Source organism: Monodon monoceros, unplaced genomic scaffold, assembly GCF_005190385.1.
Source record: "Monodon monoceros isolate NGI ecotype Baffin Bay Population unplaced genomic scaffold, NGI_Narwhal_1 Super_Scaffold_20, whole genome shotgun sequence".
NCBI lineage: Eukaryota > Metazoa > Chordata > Mammalia > Artiodactyla > Monodontidae > Monodon > Monodon monoceros.
In genome coordinates this window covers 24,083,501-24,104,344 of record NW_021703777.1, presented here as the reverse complement: position 1 = coordinate 24,104,344, position 20,844 = coordinate 24,083,501, and the positions used below count along the sequence as shown (strand labels likewise).

General features: G+C 38.9%; 1 protein-coding gene across 1 annotated transcript in view; it reads right to left on the bottom strand.

Moving 5' to 3' along the window:
* HHIP (hedgehog interacting protein) overlaps positions 1–20,844 on the bottom strand; it is an 88,607-nt gene that overhangs the window by 19,175 nt on the left and 48,588 nt on the right. Inside the window, exons 5-10 of the mRNA XM_029235918.1 lie at positions 11,413–11,564; positions 10,858–11,031; positions 10,103–10,246; positions 6,207–6,328; positions 3,815–3,938; positions 2,733–2,863 (exon numbers count right to left, since the gene is read on the bottom strand). Coding sequence (XP_029091751.1) covers positions 2,733–2,863; positions 3,815–3,938; positions 6,207–6,328; positions 10,103–10,246; positions 10,858–11,031; positions 11,413–11,564 — 847 coding nt within the window. The remainder of the gene's footprint in view (positions 1–2,732; positions 2,864–3,814; positions 3,939–6,206; positions 6,329–10,102; positions 10,247–10,857; positions 11,032–11,412; positions 11,565–20,844) is intronic.

Here is a 20,844-nt window from a genome sequence, read left to right as displayed (position 1 = left end):
TGTAGAATGAGTGTAGAATGGCAAGTTTTATCTTTATTTATTCCACCCAAGATTCAAAGGTTTGGTTACCAAGTTGTTACTGTTAATTGATAATTTGAGGCCAGATGGCATTGGGTACTCCTTTTTAATTTTTAGCTTTTTAAACAAAATACATTTAAATAAATAGCTGGGGGGAGAGAGAGAGAGACCCTTCTGCTCAATCCCAGCTCCATGCCTCTGATTCCTGACACCAGGCTGTGTTCCTGAAAATGAACTACAACAGATGGAGTACCCTCTTAGGAGAGAACCGCTCTCGTTTATTACCACTCCTTCCATATAATTCAATATATAGAACTGATCACATGAATAAGGAATTAGAAGCTGTATTTATATGTTTATAAGGCTTTAAAATTTATATTTGGTTCTCATTCATGAAATAGGTCTTGATTTAGCCTATATGTCTCTTTTCTATTTTATTATTGTGTATTAAGCACACCCTACTACTTTCTCACTTCTGGAAAGGATGTTATGGGATTTACATTAAAAACACAGACACAACAGAAAAAATAAAAATGACGTTAAAAGGCAAAGGAATGTAAGTTAAAAAAATCATATTTATTTCAAGTACTTTATGTAGTTTACCGCATTTAGTCCTTACAACAAACCCATCCTAATTTTATAGTTAAAAACACACACACACACACATAGAAAAAAGACTCTCAGCACTTTTTGTTTCAAAAAATGAAAGCTCTAACTCACTTTCTTATATGGCTCTTAATTAAAAACCAAAGAGTTTTGCATTAAAGAGTGAAAGTCTATTTATTTTTAATTATGAAATATACACTATGTTGTTGCTTTTGGACAGTAAGTACTGTATATGCTTCATTTCTTGGTTCTCCTCCCAACACTGTATTAAGTGTGGACAGATATTTGGATATTTTAATGGGGGTGATGCTAATAGGATGAATGATGGTGAGTCACTGGCAGTAAGGTCTGGGGAAATCAAAACGATTCATCAGAATGGTTCTAAATACTCATCTCTAACTCTGCCACAAACGATGTGATCCTAATTTATATTTTAAAATCAGAGTTTGCCAATGACGTTTAAATTACAATTACAGAAGATTTAAGCGAGAAAAGGTATCTTTCTGGTTCATTTGAATGGGGTAGGAGAATTTCAAGGGAAAATTAAATGCAAGATGCTTTCAATGCTAGAACAAGAGAAAGATAGATTGGACTTCTTTTCTTTGAATCCTTATATTCCTGCGGCTTTGAAATCTGTGTGTTGTGTTTCAGGAAACTTGTCTGAGTCCCTTGGTAACCTAAGTGAATGGCATGGATGTATTTCTGATGAATTCTCTGTTTGATGTAGGAAAACCAAATCTGCGTGTTTAGAGTAAATAATTCTGATTTAGGGACTTCCCTGGTGGCGCAGTGGTTAAAAATCTGCCTGCCAGTGCAGGAGACACGAGTTCGAGCCCTGGTCCAGGAAGATCCCACATGCCGCGGAGCTACTAAGCCTGTGCACCACAACTACTGAGCCTGCGCTCTAGAGCACGCAAGCCACAACTACTGAGCCTGCAAGCCTAGAGCCCACGCTCCGCAACAAGAGAAGCCACCGCAATGAGAAGCCCGCGCACCGCAACGAAGAGTAGCCCCTGCTCGCCACAACTAGAGAAAGCCCGCATGCAGTAACAAAGACCCAACACAGCCAAAAATATAAATAAATAAATAAATTTATAAAAAAATATTTAAAAATTATTAATAATTCTGACTTAGATAGAAACACAAATTTTCTTTCTTAACACCTAGAAATTTATCTCCAAGGCTAAAGGAGCATGGTAGCCATAGTTTGTTTGTATATTATTCTTTAAAGGGAATCATTATGAAAACTACATTTATCTCTGAAATTTAAAATTGGTAGCATTTCACCCTTTGATTGATAACATTCCAATATCAACTTCTTTTTGCTTGTTAAGCTGCATACATTTTGATAACATACCAACAAATAAATTGTATGTTATCCTGGAGATTATCAATGAGAAGATAATTTCCATTCTGCTGGAAAGCAGATCTACAAAGTCGGATTATCTTGCACAAATTTCATGCCTCGATGGGCAAAAAAATAAGGGATAAAGTGAGATTCAGGGGCTTCCCTGGTGGCGCAGTGGTTGAGAGTCCGCCTGCCGATGCAGGGGACGCGGGTTCGTGCACCGGCCCGGGAGGATCCCACATGACGCGGAGCGGCTGGGCCCGTGAGCCATGGCCGCTGAGCCTGCGCGTCCGGAGCCTGTGCTCCGCAACGGGAGAGGCCACAGCAGTGAGAGGCCCGCGTACCGCAAAAAAAAAAAAAAAAATTGAGATTCAGATTACAACAAATTTTAATTTATTCCAAGAGATATGGATAAGTGCAAAGGTTCAGATAAAGAATATAAACAAATGACTTAGCTGCATCAAAAATATCAGTAGACATTTAAAATTTTCTGTCTTCAAGACTCAAAAATTCTCTTTTGTTCCCGACTCCCAGTTTTCTGCTTTATTACTTTCATATTTCTGGTGGCGTGGGTGGGAATAAGGTTTAAAGACCCCCAGAGAAAGTTTATTGGAAGAGAATACTGAGTTGGTCCTCTTTGCTGTAGGTTACATTTCCAACAAATGGAGGATGAGATTGTTATACTTATTTTTCAGAGCAGAACAGAGCCTCTTGGGCAAAGATTGAGAATGGAACTTAACAGAAATAGTTTGTACAGTACCTAATTCGTCTTCTCCAAATCCCAAAATGTGACCTGAAAAGTAACCTCTACAGGAACCACCGTTGCCAAGACAGAGTGGTTTTTCTTGCCATTGCTTGGTCACAGGACTTTGCTGGAGGGTTAAGAAATTCCTACAACAAAACATACCAGAAACCTATGATGAAAATATGCTTTTGCCTGAAAAACACAATAAAATGTTTAAAATAAAACTCATAATAAATAATTGTTGTGCCACAGACCTGGCTTCTAAAGGGAAAAATAATATAGCCCATAATGTGTGTGAATACGCCGAAATTCCCATGTGAAGAGAAAGTACTTAAGATAATATTTTGTTTGGAGGCGGGGTACTAAAAGTACCTGAGTCTGAGAAAAGCCCTCCCCTTCATCCAGAGAATGATACTTCCTCTCCAGGACTAGACTCCATGCTGTGCTATTAATCAGAGAGAGGGATGGGGGAAGATCATGGGGTCAGTACTCTTTTTTAGTTCCTTTCAGCGACCAAGCATATCAGCTCTGCCATATGGCCTGAATGCCAGTGACATGGGGAACAAGATTCTTATTTTGGGTTTCATCACAGAGTTTCTTATAATTATCAACAATGTGACCTCTAAACTTTAGGCTAAAATTTAATTTTGTAGCATTCCTATGAATAGAGACAAATTAAGGTCTGTTGCCAAAAGTCCCAAAAGTTTGGTAAAAGCAAAAATTCTTAGCCTTCCAGATAATTTTTAAAATATTTATACAACTCATGTAAAACCACAGTTTTCAATTTACTCATGATCATGGTAAATTTATGTTAAGGATGAAGGGAAGACTCTAAATAATATGAAATGTCTATCTGAAGACCTCTCTGCTCTTAAAAATTATTTTATGAATTTGATCAAGTCTGTTTAAAAAGCATCTCTTAGGAAGTTCTTGAATTATCCCACCAAACATGGTGGAACTAAAAGTAAATAATATTTATGTGTGTCCCACACCTGACTTCCAAAGGGAGGCAATCATTTGAATATTTTATGATGGTTTGCCCAATCATCAATGGATATGTCATTTGATCTATCAAACTGTGGTATCAGGAAACCTACCCATTACGATCTCCAAACACGTAGCTTCCATAGAGTCTTTCCGACTGGCAGCCTCGGTAAACAAATCCACCAACCAAAGGACCGTTACTGAATGGCTTGAATTCTAAAAGTGATGGCTCACTTTCTGGAAATAAATAAACATAACATTAGATCAAATGAAACGTATTTTCATAAAGGAAAAGTAATGTAGGCCACACCACAATTGTTACAGTAATTTAACTCTGAAATGTGTTCCACGATGCATAAGATGGATCCTTGTTGTAGATATTTAGTGAAAATAATTACCCCTTTTGCTTAAATATAATGTAATTAAATATAATGTAAAGGGCTTCCACGCATAGCGGAATGAAATAAAAATGCTCTGCAAATGTTTGTTGTTATTATAACTGCCAAGATGTATAAAATTTTCAATGACATTAGAATCTGGTATTTTGCAAAATCATGGACTTTAGAACTAAAGTACTTTAAAAAATACTTAATTTTTTTAATATTGAATTTTTTGTAGAAATGCTTTTGCATATGCCTACTAAACTGAGCCAGACCTCTCAAATTTTATAAAATGTTTAAAACTTCAAGCTTTAAAGAAAATAAAGGTATGGTACATAAAAGGTCTTCAAAACCACATTTGCTGCATATTTTAAAACACTGTCACTTAGTCAAGTAATATCTTCATTTAAAATGTCTTAAGAGTTCTGTTTATAGAGTTATGTGGTTAGCAAAGTCTATTTCAGTCATTCCTTCAGAATTACATGTGGATAGACATGTATCTCAGTCTTTCCAGGCATGTCATTATGTACTTGAATACAGGGATGCCAGTTGCAATGGAAAAGATACAAAGTCAGCTGCAAATTAATCTGAAAATTACTTATTACGTACTTAAATAAGTCACTATCAACAGGAAGTATTTTAGGCAAAAGCTTCTGTGGAAAGACAGTAATTCTAAAGTCCTTCCCCCACCCCATGTGATTATGGTGAATACGATATTATAAAAAGTAGAACAGATAAGTTTTAAATAACCAGGATACTGAGAGGCAGCGTAACTGAAAGACTAAGGTCATGAACTCTGGAGTCAGGTTCAAATCCAGATCCTGTCACTTTACGTGGTGTGACAGTCAACCTTTCTGTGTCTCAGTTCCCTCATTTGTACAATGTGGCCAATAAGAGCGCCTACCACATAGGGTTTCTCTGTAAATGAAATGAGTGAAGTTTGCAAAGTGCTTACTGCAGGAGCTGGCAGGTAGCAAGCGTTGTGGATGTGGCTATTTGCTTTTTTTTTCCTGATTTATCGAGGTATAATTAACAAATAAAATTATACATGTATGTGCATATATGTGTGTGTGTATATATATATACACATTGTAAAAGGATTCTGTGGCTGTGTGTTTAATACATAAATGTAAGGCCATCAATATTATAACCAGTTTCAGCTGAATCCCAATTAATGTGATTGCAGAATTTAATCTACAAATATAACCAAAATTCCCACAAGCTAGTGACTCATTAGATTTTTTTTCTAACCACATTATTCTTTGGTTTGGCTGTTATAAGATGCACACACACATACATGAATACCTGAAAAAAAGTAAAGTAAGATAACTGAATACCACATGAACCAACACAGCTGCTTCATTCCTGGTACTAAGTAAATATCCGTATTGAATGAATAAATAGAAGAAGCCATCAATTTAATAATCTTCATCTACTATATTCCCTGAATCATAATCATATTTGATATATTGTTTCCTGTAAAAGGAGCATATACAAAAACACTGAAAAATATTAACTTTATATTTTAATATGTATCTCTAAATACTCTAGTAATCATGTTATTAAAAATAAGATCTAAACATTCCATCTTCATGACTTGGGTAAATAAGTCATGTTTTTATAAGTCTATTACTTTGTTTTCTCTAAAATAAACACCTTTAAAAAATACATTCTTATTTGAAACACTTATAATTTTCCTAATTGCTGAGACTAGTACGTTGGGTATTGAGAAATTTCTTACCTTCAACAGTTATTTTTTTCCCTCTGTATATAAGATGTTAAGACAAGTTCTCCCTTATATATTAAATAAATAGAAGGTATTCATCTCGATTCTCAGATGAGCAAAATATAAACTGCTAACTTTTGAAGGTCCATTAAATTTTTTGGACCTACAGAGCACCATTCAATCCATGGGAAAGGTAATTACCCACATGGAACCCCTAGAGCTTGTAAGAGTCACTGGGCCTTTAAAAAGTGAGCAATTGACGCCCTCACCATGGTTAGGCCAGTATTTTGATGCTTTCCCAAATGCTCATTTTGCAGAAATCCTTTTCTCTTCAATTAATATATTAAAATAAAACAAAGCCCAAACGAAAGCCAAATCAACAAATTATGCTCTACTTACCATAATCTTTTCCCTTAATTATCTGTAGGATTCTGGCGGATGATCTGTTCTTTCCATTGGAGTCTGAGCAAAGTATTGTTAAATTGATGTTTATGTCAGTGGGGTGTCGATCCACAGCACATCTGCGACAAAATGGGGGTGATACCCATGAATTCCAACCGGGGTATCTTCTAAGCTCAGACCAGAGATTCCTGACATAGGAATCCTTTGTGGGCTGGCAAGGATCCTACACGCGATTTAGTTTGGAACCTCTTAAAAACCACCGAAGGAAACATCCTGTTTGCTTACTCTGCTGAAGTTTAATGATCTCTGGAGTGTATTTCTTAATTTCTCTTGGTATCTACCTCCATTATGAATGTGCACACTGACTCAGAACATTTGTTAGTCTGTTGTTAAGGAATAGCACATGTATAATACACTGGTAAAGTATAAGGGTAAGAATGGCGGCACCATCAATTCACACCTGCAACATGTGCGACACCAAGAACACTTGGTCCCCAACTTAATGATGATTCAGCTTTATGATGCTGTGAAAGTAGTACACATGCAGTAGAAACCATACTTCCAATTGTGAATTTTCATCTTTTCCCGGGCTAATGACATGTGGTACAATACTCTCTCGTGATGCTGGGCAATGGCAGCTGCAGCTCCCGGTCAGCCACTCCATCACGAGGGGAAACAACGATACACTGACACCGATTCCGCACCCCTGCAACCATTCTGCTTTCCACTTTCAGTACAGTACTCAATAAATGACACGAGATATTCAACATCAAATAGGCTCTGTGTTAGAAGATTGTGCCCAACTGTAGGCCGGTATGAGTGTTCTGAGCACGTTTAAGGTGGGCTAGACTAAGCTATGATGTTTGGTAGGTGAGGACCATTAAGTGCATTTTCGACTTAACGGTATTTTCAACTGTTGATGGCTTCATCGGGACTTAACCCCATCATAAGTCACGGATAACCTGTAATAGTTATAGTATTAGTTTTGTGTTTCTTACATAGAATCACTACGTTCTAAAGTGTGGGCTGCTCTAATGAAGGAAAGCATGCACTCCAGTTCAAGGAATAAGATAAAGCTGATCCCCACAACCATTGAGGTCTTTCACGTGGACTCTGACTTTGTGTTCACCCCCCAGTCTGGGGCCAGAATATTTCTGTGACTTAAGCCACTGACTGTAAAGTCCATGGGGACAGGAACCACTTCCGACCTCTTTATCACTGTATTTCTACTCCTTAGTTCAAACCCAGGAATATAAGAGGGGCTCAATATTTGTTGAATGTTGAAGTCAATGAGTGACTAGGTATGGGGAGTTTGGGTTGGGGGAAGAATGAAGTTGAATAACATTTTTGAAGTTCTCACAAATTTGGAAAACAGTCTTGCACTGTATTTAGGTTTCTCAAGCTTGGCATTATTGACATTTGGGGCCAGATAGTTCTCTCTTTTGGGGGGGAAGAGGGGGTTGTTCTGAGCACTATAGGATATTTAGCGGCATCTCTGATCTCCATACACTCGATGTCAGTAGCATGATCTCCTCCTTCCAATTTGTGAAACCCAAAAATGCTTCTAGATATTGCCAAATGTCCTCTGGGGGCAAAGTCATCCCATTGAGAATCACTGTTTTAGGCCAATAAAATACACTAATGACAAAAACAAATTCATTGGGGCTATTAAATAAATTACAAAATTAAAAAGGAAATCTGAGAGTAGATTCCGGGGCTTAAGAGACGTAAGAGTCACATGCAGCAATTATTTAAGCAACAACAACAGTGAAACAAAACCTGTTGACTCCAAATGATCCTATTCATATTAGCCTGACCTGCCAAAGGTGGGTTAGTGGTTCTGTGGCCACAGTCACTTTCTTGTCCTCATTAATTCAATGATTCGCAGAATACAACGTCTGGCAGGGATCCTGACACAGGCCTGCTGTGACTTAAGGTGGAACCAAGTCCATACAGGATGAGAAATTTTTCCTGTACTGCTTTTCTTTTGAAAATGGAGAAACTCTGACCAAAAAAGCTTTGTGTTTCTAACAAAGAAAGAGCAAAGAGACCTTTGGCCAGGTCTCCCAAAGGTGGAGTTGCTGGAGACCATGAGGTCTAGCTCTGACTGAATATCAAATCCACCAAGAACCACTTGGCCTTTTTAACCTTTAGCCTCATATAAAAAAGAGCGCAGACAGTGAAACTTCTCAGTACGATACTATAAGGGTGGATCCATGTCATTATACCTGTGTCCAAACCCATAGGATGTACAACCCTAGGAGGGAACCCTACATAAACTATGGTCTTTGGGTGGTAATGATGGGTCAGTGTAGGGTCATCAATTGTAACAAATGTACCACTTGGGTGGGGGAGGTTATGTATGTGAGGAGGCAGGGAAATCTCTGTGCTTTCTGCTCCATTTTGCTGTGAACCGAAAACTGATCTAAAGATTAAAGTCTTTAAAAAAAGGCAGGGGGAGGTGCCTGATGCTAGCTACCCCAGAGTGGTTGCTGACAGTCATCAGTCATATGATGGGCACATGATACGTGGTTTGCTACTCTGCACCAAGGTGCTTAATAAGAGCCAGCTCTACTTTCAGCCAATAATGATTTTAGTTCCCTTTCTGCTTTATTAAATCCTCCTTTGCTTGAAATACTCTTGGGGGGAGGCAGACTTTTCAGCCCTCTATCACGGGAAGAGGTAAGACTCCACAGCACAGGCGTCCTGCCACACGTAAGGTCTGTAAGGCACCTCGCCCTGTGTTTTCACACTGAGGGTCGGGACCCCCCGGGAAGGTTGCATGAAGGCTCCAGTGGGATTGTGGTGACTCAGGCTGCTCGACTTCAAAGTGCTGCTTTGTGGTGGTATCTGCCGGGTTCTGAGCTCTAGGAATGGAATGTGACAGTTTCATCCACTTCCTGAACCCACCTTAAGTAGTCCCCGTCGCCCAGATTTTAAGATCTGCTGAGATGCCAAAAGGGAAATGAACTGTAGACTTGGACTTTGATGGAAGGGAGATGAAGGGCAGGAGGGATTATAAAAAGAAAAAGTTCGAGAAATACTCACCTTGCATGTAGTGAACACTCAATAAATATTAAATAGCAATGATAACTAGTAAATGAATAAATGTGGCCAGATACCCCTTAGTATGAGTAACAGACCACAGATTAGATAAAGCTTTCATCATAGAATTGCTATATTACACTTCCTAGCATTTTTCAAGTATACCCCAAATGTCTCATTCTACATTCTTCTTAGCAGTCCTTTTTTTATGGTTCATTGTAGTAAAGAGTCAGTCTGAATTCCTTCAGTATTTGTAATTTCTTGCAAGTAAAAAAATGTTAACATTTAGCTCAATTCCTTCCAAATGACACTGTGTCATCATCTATTAAGTGAAGCTATGATAATAAGAACCATAATTTATTTAAAATCCATCACGTGTGTCAGATACTCTATTTGATTCTTCACTTATAGATCTGTATTTAATCATTACAGCATCCTTGCAAGGTGGCTATTACCATCCTCATTTAATGTATTCATAAGGAAATTAGCATTTAGAGCGGTTTAAGGAGACCAAGTTTATTATCTGTCTGAACTGTTCAGATTAAAGTCTTCATCATGACACCTGTCCACCAGTGTTTATCCAATAATAACTCTCCAAAATGTTAAGGCGATATTTCTCTGTGAGCTTGTCCTCTGCCTTGTCTAATCTGCCTTCTCCATCTGCTTCACACATTAATAGAAGAAAGAGGGCAAAATACTGGGTAAGATAATGAACCAGTGTAATTTTAGAGGCATAACCTTGGATACCACTCTTAGCTGCTCCGCGCCGGGAAACCCTCCTTCTTTCCCCACTTTGTGAATCCCGGCCCTGCTGTAAGGCAAGAGAGAGGACGGGCTTGTGTTCTCACCTGCCTGGATCGTGGAGGCCGTGGGCAAACACTTCCGGGGGCTGGTTGGTGCTGTTGAAGTGCGGGTTGCTCCTGGGTATGGAATAAGGCACGTGGCACATGGCAGTATCCACGTCCAGACGGAGCACGGAACCTGTGAAGTCGCTGAGGAATCGGAGGACAACGTAAGTGCTTTCCGTTTTTGTTACGTATTGCGCCTACCCTCAATGCAGGGAAGTTGCCCTATGGCTAAAAAACCACCCCCTGCCCCATTTGAGACAAAATTATTAAAGTTCCAAATTCCATATCGTGGGAAATGAAACCAGGGGCAGTTTGGCTTCAGACACGTGGCAGCACCGAGACACAGCTCCACGGTGGCTGAAGGCTGCAGCCTTGGTGGTGCGCTGCTTTTGGTATCCGTCCTCTAAAATGTTTTTTTTTTTTTTTGCCAAACCACATATTTAACGTCCCCCAGGAAGCTCCGCTGGACAATGCTGGTCCATTAGGTAGAGTGTCGAAGGCAGCAGGGATGTGCAGGGCAGCTACTGCACAAACCCCACAGCAGGAACTCGTTTCAGGACATCTCAGTAGAGCGACTTTCAAAAATACTATAACAGCATATGTATTTGAATTCCTCTTCATGTTATAAATGCAGATGCTGATAATAAAAGTCGAATATTTAACTGAGGTGATATCATTCAAAGACATAAGTGATATAACTCACTTAAAACATTTTACCGTCAAGGGGCATCTGTTGTTTTGTTGGATTTTTTTACCTTAACCCATCCATTTCTTCCATGTCATCCAGAGTGATCATCCCATCACCGAGGATGATGTACAGAAAGCTGTCGGGACCGAAGAGCAGCTGTCCTCCCAGATGCTTTCTGTGGAGTTCTGCGACCTCAAGAAATACTCTGGCCGTTCTCAAATCAACTTGATGGGGATTTTTTCTAGGTGGTGGGGAGGAAACAAACCGTGATTGTGAAAGACGTAAGGTGAACCCACGGAAAGTAAATAGGGCACAAAGGGGGAAGCAAACACGTGGCACGTAAATGAGCAAACATACTGAAAAATGTAGCCAATAAAAATTACTGAAAAATTATGTTAGTCTCCAGGTTTCCAAAGTGTAGCATTTAAGTTGAAAGAGAATTGTGGAGAAGTGCCAAAGCTACCATTTTTCGCAATTTTCCTTAAAGACACACACAGGATTTTAAGCCAGATGGAGATTGGGGTTTAATTATTGCCACCTGATGGTTAATTATTTGTAACTTCTAGACAAAAAATTATAAAGAGATAATGAGAAAATAAGATGAAATGTCTTTTAGTGGTACCTGGATACTGTGTATTCCACAACTCTGAGAATATGGTCATGAGGCCCCATAGCCCACCGTTCTTGGTTGGTGGTATAAGACACATAGAGCTTTCCATTTTTCTTGTAATTGGGATGGAATGCAAGGCTTAGCAGTCCTCTTTCATCTCCTCCCTGCAGTCAAATGAAAAACACAAAGAATTGTGAAGTTAATTACGTTCTTTATTGTGTTTCAACTGGAACCCCCAAAAGAGTCTCTTTCTTTCTCCTGGATAATCTTTGCCCAAACTCTTTTCTTTTCTTCCTTGCCTACTGCACAAAAAGGATTATAGAACATTTCACTTTGCGGAACTCTTTAAGGGTTAGAACAAGACAATTGTCTTGTGTGGTTATCTATACGCAAGACCCTTACACCACTTTTGTCAAGTGATTTGTGTATGTAATCTGGGGAAGCTAGGAAGACAAGTTTAAGTGCTGTGAAGAATTCTTTGCTGGGTTACTAGGTTGCTTGTAGTTCACAGAAGACAAATAAAAAGGTTCGTAATCAGCAGTGACTTCTAATCCAAGTCTCCAAAACCTAAAACACAGAGTGGGCTGCCAACTCCCACTGTCTTGGCAATCTGTTTAGAAAACAGTTAAATTGCTTGTGTAATATGTAAACCTTTGTTTTACCCTGGAGGCATCTACATCAGTTGTCACAACCGTGGTGGTCTGTTCATCATAGCTAGGTAATAAGCAGCCTTGGCCTCTCTACATCGAAATGAGGTATTTTTACATATATCCCTTTGCTGCCTAGAGTTTTTTTTCCTTATAGAAAAATGGAGAAATGAAAGGATAGCTAAAAGCCAGGGCTGGGATGGGGGTGGGAGAAATCCTAGAGAGGAAAGGAGACACTAGGAAATAAAAGAAAAATCCCAAACAACCTTCTTTTGTTATTGTATGAATGTCAAGAATTGTATACATTAGGCATGCCAAATGCTGTAACAATTAAAACATCATCGTGTGCTTAAATAGAAAGGCATTTTATCTTTATTTTCTGCTAATTCAGCTCGATGAAACTCAATATGGTCTTAGCATTTGTTTTATCCCACAAGTAGTCTAGGAATTTCTATAATGAAATCAAAGTATCTAAAATTATCTAGATCAGAGACTTCAAGTTCAAATTCTGGTAAGCCAGGGAGCACTTCCTCTGTGCTCTGCTGAGTTATGCACAACGGCGAAAAACGTGGCAGACACTGAATGTTGCGACTGCCGCTAGGACATCACCTTATACACGTTGTTTCATTCAACAGCGCAACATTCTTATGGCAAAAAGCTGTAAGTTACTCCTTAGAAGTGTTAGAGGAAAAAAAAGTCTCTAATACCGCCATGTCTTCACAAGGCTGTGCTCAATCACGGAAGCGCTCTCCTGCCTCTGTCCCCCAGGATAGCATGTGTTACTAACAAAGCACAGAACTGTTTGTAGTTTGTGTGCCACAAGGATTTGTGAATTTAAAGCTTTAGGCATAAAAGTTCACTTTTAATAAGCACCGTTTGTTTTATTTCCCAGATTAGAGAAAAACTGCTTTCAGAGGTATGCCATCCAAAGCGGAAAACATCCAAACTTTAAGAGTGTGTAAATAATAAAGTGGATGCAAATATCCCAGACCTACCAAATTATTATTCAAATGTCAAAAAAAGGCAGCCTCTTCATTTGCATATCACGATATGATTAATTTTAAGAACAAGCTCGCAGAAGGGTTAAGTCTCTATGACTAGGATTTATGAATGAGCCTTGTTTTTTTGGGTTATCTTGTTATGATGATTTTAATATTGACTCAACATTGCTGTTTTTCTTCTTATATCTTCAGTAAATAAACATCTCTTGCCTTTCTTATGAGATATTGAAAACAGGGATGTGTAACTAAGATTCGATGGTAGAAAAGCCACTGCACATGTAAACCTCCTTGATAGATGTATAAGGAGGCCTAGGGGTGGGATTTAGTTTGTGATTAATTCCTCTCCGCATATATTTCCCTCTAAAGCTGTGAATGCAGGGTAAGTACTGCAAACCCACTTCACAAATGTTTGCGTTCCACTGTAAGAAGCTTTTGTTGAAAGTAGTTCTTTTGTAGTTTTTAATCAAATCATCTGAGAGACAACTTGAGCTGGCTAGCAACATAGTTTAAAACTGTGCTGCTTGCTTTTTGGGAATTAGGAACATAGAATTCATGCACTGTAGAGAGACAGATGGGAAAAGAGATTGAAATAAATCCACAAGTGATAGAAGACAGTCGTTTACGTTAAAGATTCACCTATCACACGAATGAATTTAGAGGGGCATCGCTGACTTTTATTAAAGGGCCAAATATGGAAACAGAATGAGACATCTGAATGACAAGAATATAAGTCAAAAAAGTCTTTTAAAATGTCCTGAATTTTTCAAGTTATAGGATTTATATTTGTGTAATCATTACATGAGATTTCATTTTTTTAAAGTCAACTTCCAGGTGTGAAGTAGTGTTCTGGGTGGTTTAGAAACATGACTAATGACTCAAGTTATTTCAGAGAAATACTCACTTTCATAACTATATTGATGAAAAAATTTAGCATTCTATGTAAATATCCTAGAGTGTCTCTCGAAACTAGCTTTTAAAATTATATCGTACAGCACAACTCTTAAATGCTCAGAGATTGGGAAGGAAGGATATATGACTGCTGTCAGGAGATTTAGCTTGAATTAGCCTGCAGAGTTATGCTGTCCATTTAAAGTATGCTACTGACAAATCATAAAGATGGAGAAGTATGTCCAAAATGTTTTCCTTAGTCATGTGAGAAGCAGCAATGTGTCCAAATATTCACATTATACTTTGTACTTTGTTACCAATACCAATAGCTTTGTGTACACATCGTGCTTCTGGGAGTATACATCACTGCCTGAAACAAACGGGCAACAAGTAATTTACAAGCAATATTTTAGGGTTAGAGGCCATAATGCCAGAACCACCACTAGACATTTGAGGCTTCCAGACCCTCTGTGGTTGCTTCAACCATAGTCTTCACCGGCACATTGCCGCCTGACAGCCCGAGTGTTGCCCCTGCAGTCAGGATTGGACCAGCAGCCCAGCTCTCCCGGGCTCAGCAGAAAGCCCTTGTGTCAATGTTAGACTGTCTTCTTATTCCTTCCCATCCTTTCCCCTCGTTATGCGTAGCTTTATGGATTTGAAACCATGCCCTCCTTCCAGAAATGTCAAATTACTGAATTGTTTCTGCTGAGCATTTGGAGAGAATGAACCTCTAGTGAATTTAATTAGTTCAGCCAAGCTGTCTTAAAAGGGAGACAGACACATTTGTAGAATGGCAAATGGAAGATCTGCGGGGTGGGGAGCCACACCTTTCAAAAAGACACTGACTTCTGACATCATACTTTTGAAAACTATTAACCCAATGTCCAAAATGTTGTCCTTAGTCATGTGAGAAGCAGCAATGTGACCAAATATTCACATTATAGTTTGTACTTCGTTACTAATACCGATAGCTTTGTGTGCTTCTGGGAGCGTATATCACTGCCTGAACTAAATGGGCAACAAGTAATTTACAAGCAATACTTTAGGGTTTCCTCTGTTTGCGTAATGCTTTTTTTCTTTTTTTTTTCAAGCTCACTGACTGAAGCCTCAACCAAGCATCATCGTAGGCTACCCTGAGCCCCTGTCTTCCCCGTGCTCCGTCCTCTCAATACATGAACTTCTGGACAGCCCCTCACCAAGCACCAATGACTCCTCAAAATCAGGTAGCTGAATGATTTGAAAATAATGTCCCTATACACTTTGGAACCTTGAGATTAACCCATGTTTCAGAGTAAATCATAAAACCCTCCTTAGAGACTTTTAATAAGTAGTTAACTGCCATTCTAATTCTCATTCAGCTCTCAGGAACAATTTCACAGGGTCAGCAGAAAAGAGACAAAAACCCCAAACAAAGAGTATTGATGACTTTCACGTAAGTACAAGATCAGATCTAGTCCTACAGTTTTGAGATAAACTCTTCCCTGGTGAACACACGGAAGCTCTAACCAATTGACTATGAATATTCCTCTTTGAAGAAAATGAAGCATCTGCTGAAAAACACAGAGAATCGTAAGGTGATTCTAACAAGAAGTATGTTTTTCTTTTTTAAGAGAAATTTTGGGCATGGCCTTTCATTATGATATTTTAAAGAAAACACTCCAGTGTGTTCATACTTTCAATGTGGTTAATTTTTTTGACTACCAACTTCTTTAAAATTTGCCTTAATATATATACATTTTTTCATTCCTGTGCCTTCATATTTCATATTTGGCAATCGACTTGTGTATTTTAGGAAACAGGACTGGGCAGCACTGAGCTGGGAGCATCATTTCTCATTTTTCCATAGTTTGCTTAGTGACCTTTTGGCAAGTGACTGGCTTCAAGTTCAGTGATCTATACAGCAGCCTTATGGTATAGAGAAAGCAAGGAAACATAGATTAAAGTAAATAATGCACTGCTAAATTCAAGATATTCCTTGTTACCCCCTTGTCAAAACAATTGCGTATTTAACATTCATTCGACAAATATTTATTGAATACCTACTACGTGTTAGGCATTGTACTTGGCACCAGGGATAAGACAATCAGTGAGAACCAATTCCTGCCCTCCAGGAACTTACCCATGGAAGCAGATAACAAAGTAAGTTTCAGTTGTTTCATTCCTCCCATAACTTCTTTATGATGCTGATTTGGGGTGAGGGTATTTAAACAGTGCTACACTATTAGAAATATGTATGGCCCAAACACAAGTATTAAGGAGAGTAAATACCTACTCTGGGTAACTTCTGACACAGTATCACTGAGGTTTCTCCACTCTAAAACTTGGTAAGAAAAAGAAAAAAAATCTTGGTTTTATAACAGATAAATTATTAATTGTCATTTATTAATTGTCATTTGCACGTCTATGTTTTGCTGGCACACTCTCAGGAAAGGAACAAGGGGACTTGGAGACCAATGTGGGCCCCTCCTCGTGCAAACCTGTACTTCTTAGACTGGAACCTTTTGCTGTTTAGAAATGACAAATAGGTTTATCTGAGAACTATTAGCTCAGATACAATAGCAGGTGTATTGGTTTTCTCTTGCTGCTATAAAAAATCACCATGAACTTAGTGGCTCGAAACGATCCAAATATATTATTTTAAAATTTGTAAGTTAGAATCAAACATGGGTCTTACTGGGCTAAAATAAATGTGTCTGCAGGGCTGTGTTTCTTTCTGGAGGCTCTAGGGGAGAATCCATTTCCTGTCCCTTCCAGCTTCTAGAAGCCATCAGGCATTCCTTGGTTGATGTCCTCCTCCCTCCATCTTCAAAGCCAATAACAGCAGGATGAATCCTTCTCATATCTCATCCCTTTGACCTCTGCTCCCCCTTCCACTTTTAAGGATTTGTGATGACATTGAACCCACCCAGATAATTCAGTATAATCTTAATTCCAGTGCAGCCTCAATTCCCCTTTGCCATGTAAAGTAACATATGCACAGGTTCTGGAGGTTAGGATGAGGACATCTTTGGGGGAGGGGCATTTCCTGCCTACCACATGGCTATTTTAATCTATTTTTTAAAAGGATCCAAAGCATTGATGACTTGAGCCATCTTGGCCGTGCCCTGCTGTGAGCACCCTGAAACAGGAGGCTGGTGAAATTCACCTATACGTTCACAGAGAGATACCTAAGGAGAGCGCTTTCACAGCAAGCACTCTCCCTCAGCTGTGAGTATTGCAAGAACAACCAACACCCTTCAGAGTGAAGTGAAAGCACTTTTCAGAATGGAGGAGGAGAAGGAAGAGACCATCTGTTAACATGTGGGCATAGATGAATTCAGTCAAGAGCAAAACTCCTGTGTTAATCACAGGATGCAAAGAAGGTAAAATTCAATGTGGGCAAACCATTTCCATGCAACGGAGGATTTTAAACTCACTAAAATTGTGTTATTTTGCTTTGTTCATAAGTTTTGAAACACACTGTAGGGTATTCATTTCTCCAACAACTCCTGGAAAAGATGAGAAGCATTGCTTTTCAATAGCTCCAAGTCTAATTTGGTCTCAGAAAGGAGTCAATCCCCTGAGGCCCCTGACTTAGTTTATGGGAGGGACTGCATGATGTGGTCTGTGCTATACCAAAAAATGTACTTGGTCTTTGGCCCTGGATCTTGGCACAGAGCTCCTAAAACCATTGGAATTTCCTGAGTGAAAGGAGTGTCTTTTGTACTTCATAATGAGCCCTGTCAACCTTACCTGAGTTTATGCTAATGAAGGGACTCTTGGTGGGCCCCCAGATAGCTTCAGAATGGGGGCTGGTAGCCAGAGGGACCAAAAAATGTGATTGAAGGATTGGAGCTTTCAGTCCTACCCACCAACCTCCAGGGAGGGGAGACAGACGGGAGGTTGAATTCAATCATCAATGAATGGCCATGATTTCATCAATCATAGCTGCCTAAGAAGCCTCCATAAAACCTTAAACAATGGAGTCCGGAGAGCTCCCAGGTTGGTCAACACATTGAGATGCTGGAGGGCGTGGGAGTGCTGGAGGTGCCCAGAGAGGGCATAGAAGCTCCATGTCCCCCTAACTCCCATACCTTGCCCTGTGCATCTCTTCCATCCAACTGCTCCAGAGTTATAGCTTTTATAACAAACCTGTAATAGTAAGTAAAGCAGTTTGCTGAGTTCTGTGAGTCTTTCTATGAGTTATTGAGGCTGACGGGGAGCTTGTGGGAAGCAGAAATGTGGGTAGCGTAGGCACCCCTTTTTTAGCTGGTACCTGTAAGGGAGACAGTCTTGTAGGACTGAGTCCATAATCTGTGGAGTCTGGGCTAACTCCAGATAGTGTCAGAATTGAACTGAGTTGTTGGACACCCAGTTGGTACTGGAGAATTGGTTGATGTGAGAAAAACAAAACAAAACAAAACACCTCTGTCATTTGGTGTCAGAAAACACTCCAGAAAAAAATCCAAGAGGTTCTTTAGCCCATCCTCCTTTCTAGGGAGAAGGAGGTCATGGTCAACTCTATCGAAGAAGCTGAAGTTAGACTTGGAATAATTTGGTAGTCTTCCTGCCATACAAATTTTACTTTGGAAATGAACGTGTTTATAAAATACCTTGTGCCATTTTATTACTCACTCTTTTGGCTTTTCTTACCTTCACTGTTCTCTGAGCATGAAACCAGCCACAAAATACTGAGGACCTATCACTCATAGTACTAATTCTCCCCTTTTCTTTAACATTTCCTCTATTTTTCCACATTTGGCTTTTCTTTTAAATAAGTCTGTAACTTATTCTAATTACTCTTTTGGTTTCCTGATAACTGAACGCTCTTCACGGCATTGTCTTGTCTTTTTTTTTTTTTTTTGCGGTACACGGGCCTCTCACTGTTGTGGCCTCTCCTGTTGCGGAGCACAGGCTCCGGACGCGCAGGCTTAGCGGCCATGGCTCATGGGCCTAGCTGCTCTGCGGTATGTGGGATCTTCCCGGACCAGGGCACGAACCCGTGTCCCCTGCATCGGCAGGCGGACTCTCAACCACTGCGCCACCAGGGAAGCCCTGTCTTGTCTCTTTAAGGCCTATTCTCTGCTTAATTGTATTTATCCAATACAATTCTAGTTCTTTAGGAAAGTATTTATAATTTTCAAATACTGGCAGGACCCATGCTTACCTCGACCATACCCACCTGACAAAGAGGTCTGTCCTGCTTCAAATGAATTTGGAGAGCTGCTAGGAGATACCCAGCAATTCAGAGCTTTTAGGAAGTGTTTTATGGGGTGTATAACTTCTGGTATGCAGCAATTGGTCCATGTCAAATCTACATTTAGGATTGTACAATTTATCTTCTGAAGGTAGCAAATGTAAAAACAGACTAGAAAAGTACAAATGAGAGGATAAAAGACATCCTAGATGGAGATCAGCTATCTCAAAGTCACAGTACCCTCTTCAACAATTCTCTTCCCCACTCTTTTCAAGCATAAACAAAATAAATCAGTCACATAGGGTTTAAGTTATGACCTACACAGAGGGAAGATACTAGAAGCGGTTATTTTCTAGAATTTACAGCTTCCCAGCTGCTTCTTATTCCAGGTACTAATATTTTTTTGACATCTCATGCCTATGGGGAAAAAAGTATATACACATTCAGTTACATATGTAAAAACTGTTCTGGTCACAATAATTTATGTATGGTGTACATGATTTATTTTATACAAACTTTATATTTGTCAAATTGAATCAACTTTCGTGTTTCTCTTTTTCCCTAGGCTTTTTACCATTTGAACTGTGATGTTTGATACAGGATGGCACATGAGAGAGTGGATTGACCGTCCCTTTTACATTGTTCCACGCAGCAATTAGCTGCTGTAGAACCTTTAATATATGCTGTCCAGTGAATCCAATATGGTATCAGGGAATGGCTTGAGCACGAAGGACTCTTTGGCTCAATATATGTCAAGTGTTAATAATATCTGTCATGTTCCAAAGTTCAGTTCTCCAAAACATCTTCTCTAAAAGAAAACAATGCTTCAATAAAACTAAATGTGTGGAACATCTATTTGAAATGATTACAAAATACTAAAGCTACAAAAAGTATAATAAACTCTTCTTGAAAACAAAATCCTAAACCAGTTTGCAAGGCAGAAATAGAGACACAGGTGTAGAGAACAAACGTATGGACACCAAGGGGGGAAAGCGGGGTTGGGGGGTGGTGGTGGTGGGATGAATTGGGAGATTGGGATTGACATAGATACACTAATATGCATAAAATGGATAACTAATAAGAACCTACTGTATAAAACAATAAATAAAATTCAAAACAAAAACAAAATCCTAGCACTAAACACTTTTCTGAAGAAGGAAATGTATAGAGACGTTGGCAACACTTAAAGAAAGCAAAGCTCTTATGCTGTATGTTTAGGTACCTGAAAACAAATGAACAAAAGTTTGACAGAAACTACAAGAATATTCATGGAATTAAAAATGAATAAAAATGATAATTAAAGAAGACTGTAGCTACCTTAAACTCTTCTATTGCAACCTACAAGTTTAATACTTGCTGGACCTTAGATTTTTAAAAGTACACATTTCCTGTATAAAACAGGGTATTCAAATATCTTGTAATAAACTAAAATGGAAAATATTCTAAAAAATATTATATATATAGATATAAAAATTATATGTATATAACTGAATCACTTTGCTGTATACCTTAAGCTAACACTATATGTAAATCAACTACACTTCAAATAAATAAATATTTTTAAAACACACATTTTTAGACTGAATTATAAATGAGTAAAATATTGGGCAGCTACATTATTAGTCACAGCAAAATGTCAGATAGGTAAATTAGGAGCTAGACTAATTCTCCACTAGACTGTAAGCTTCTTAAAGGCAGGGACTTCCTCTTGGTATTTCTAGTGTCTTACAAA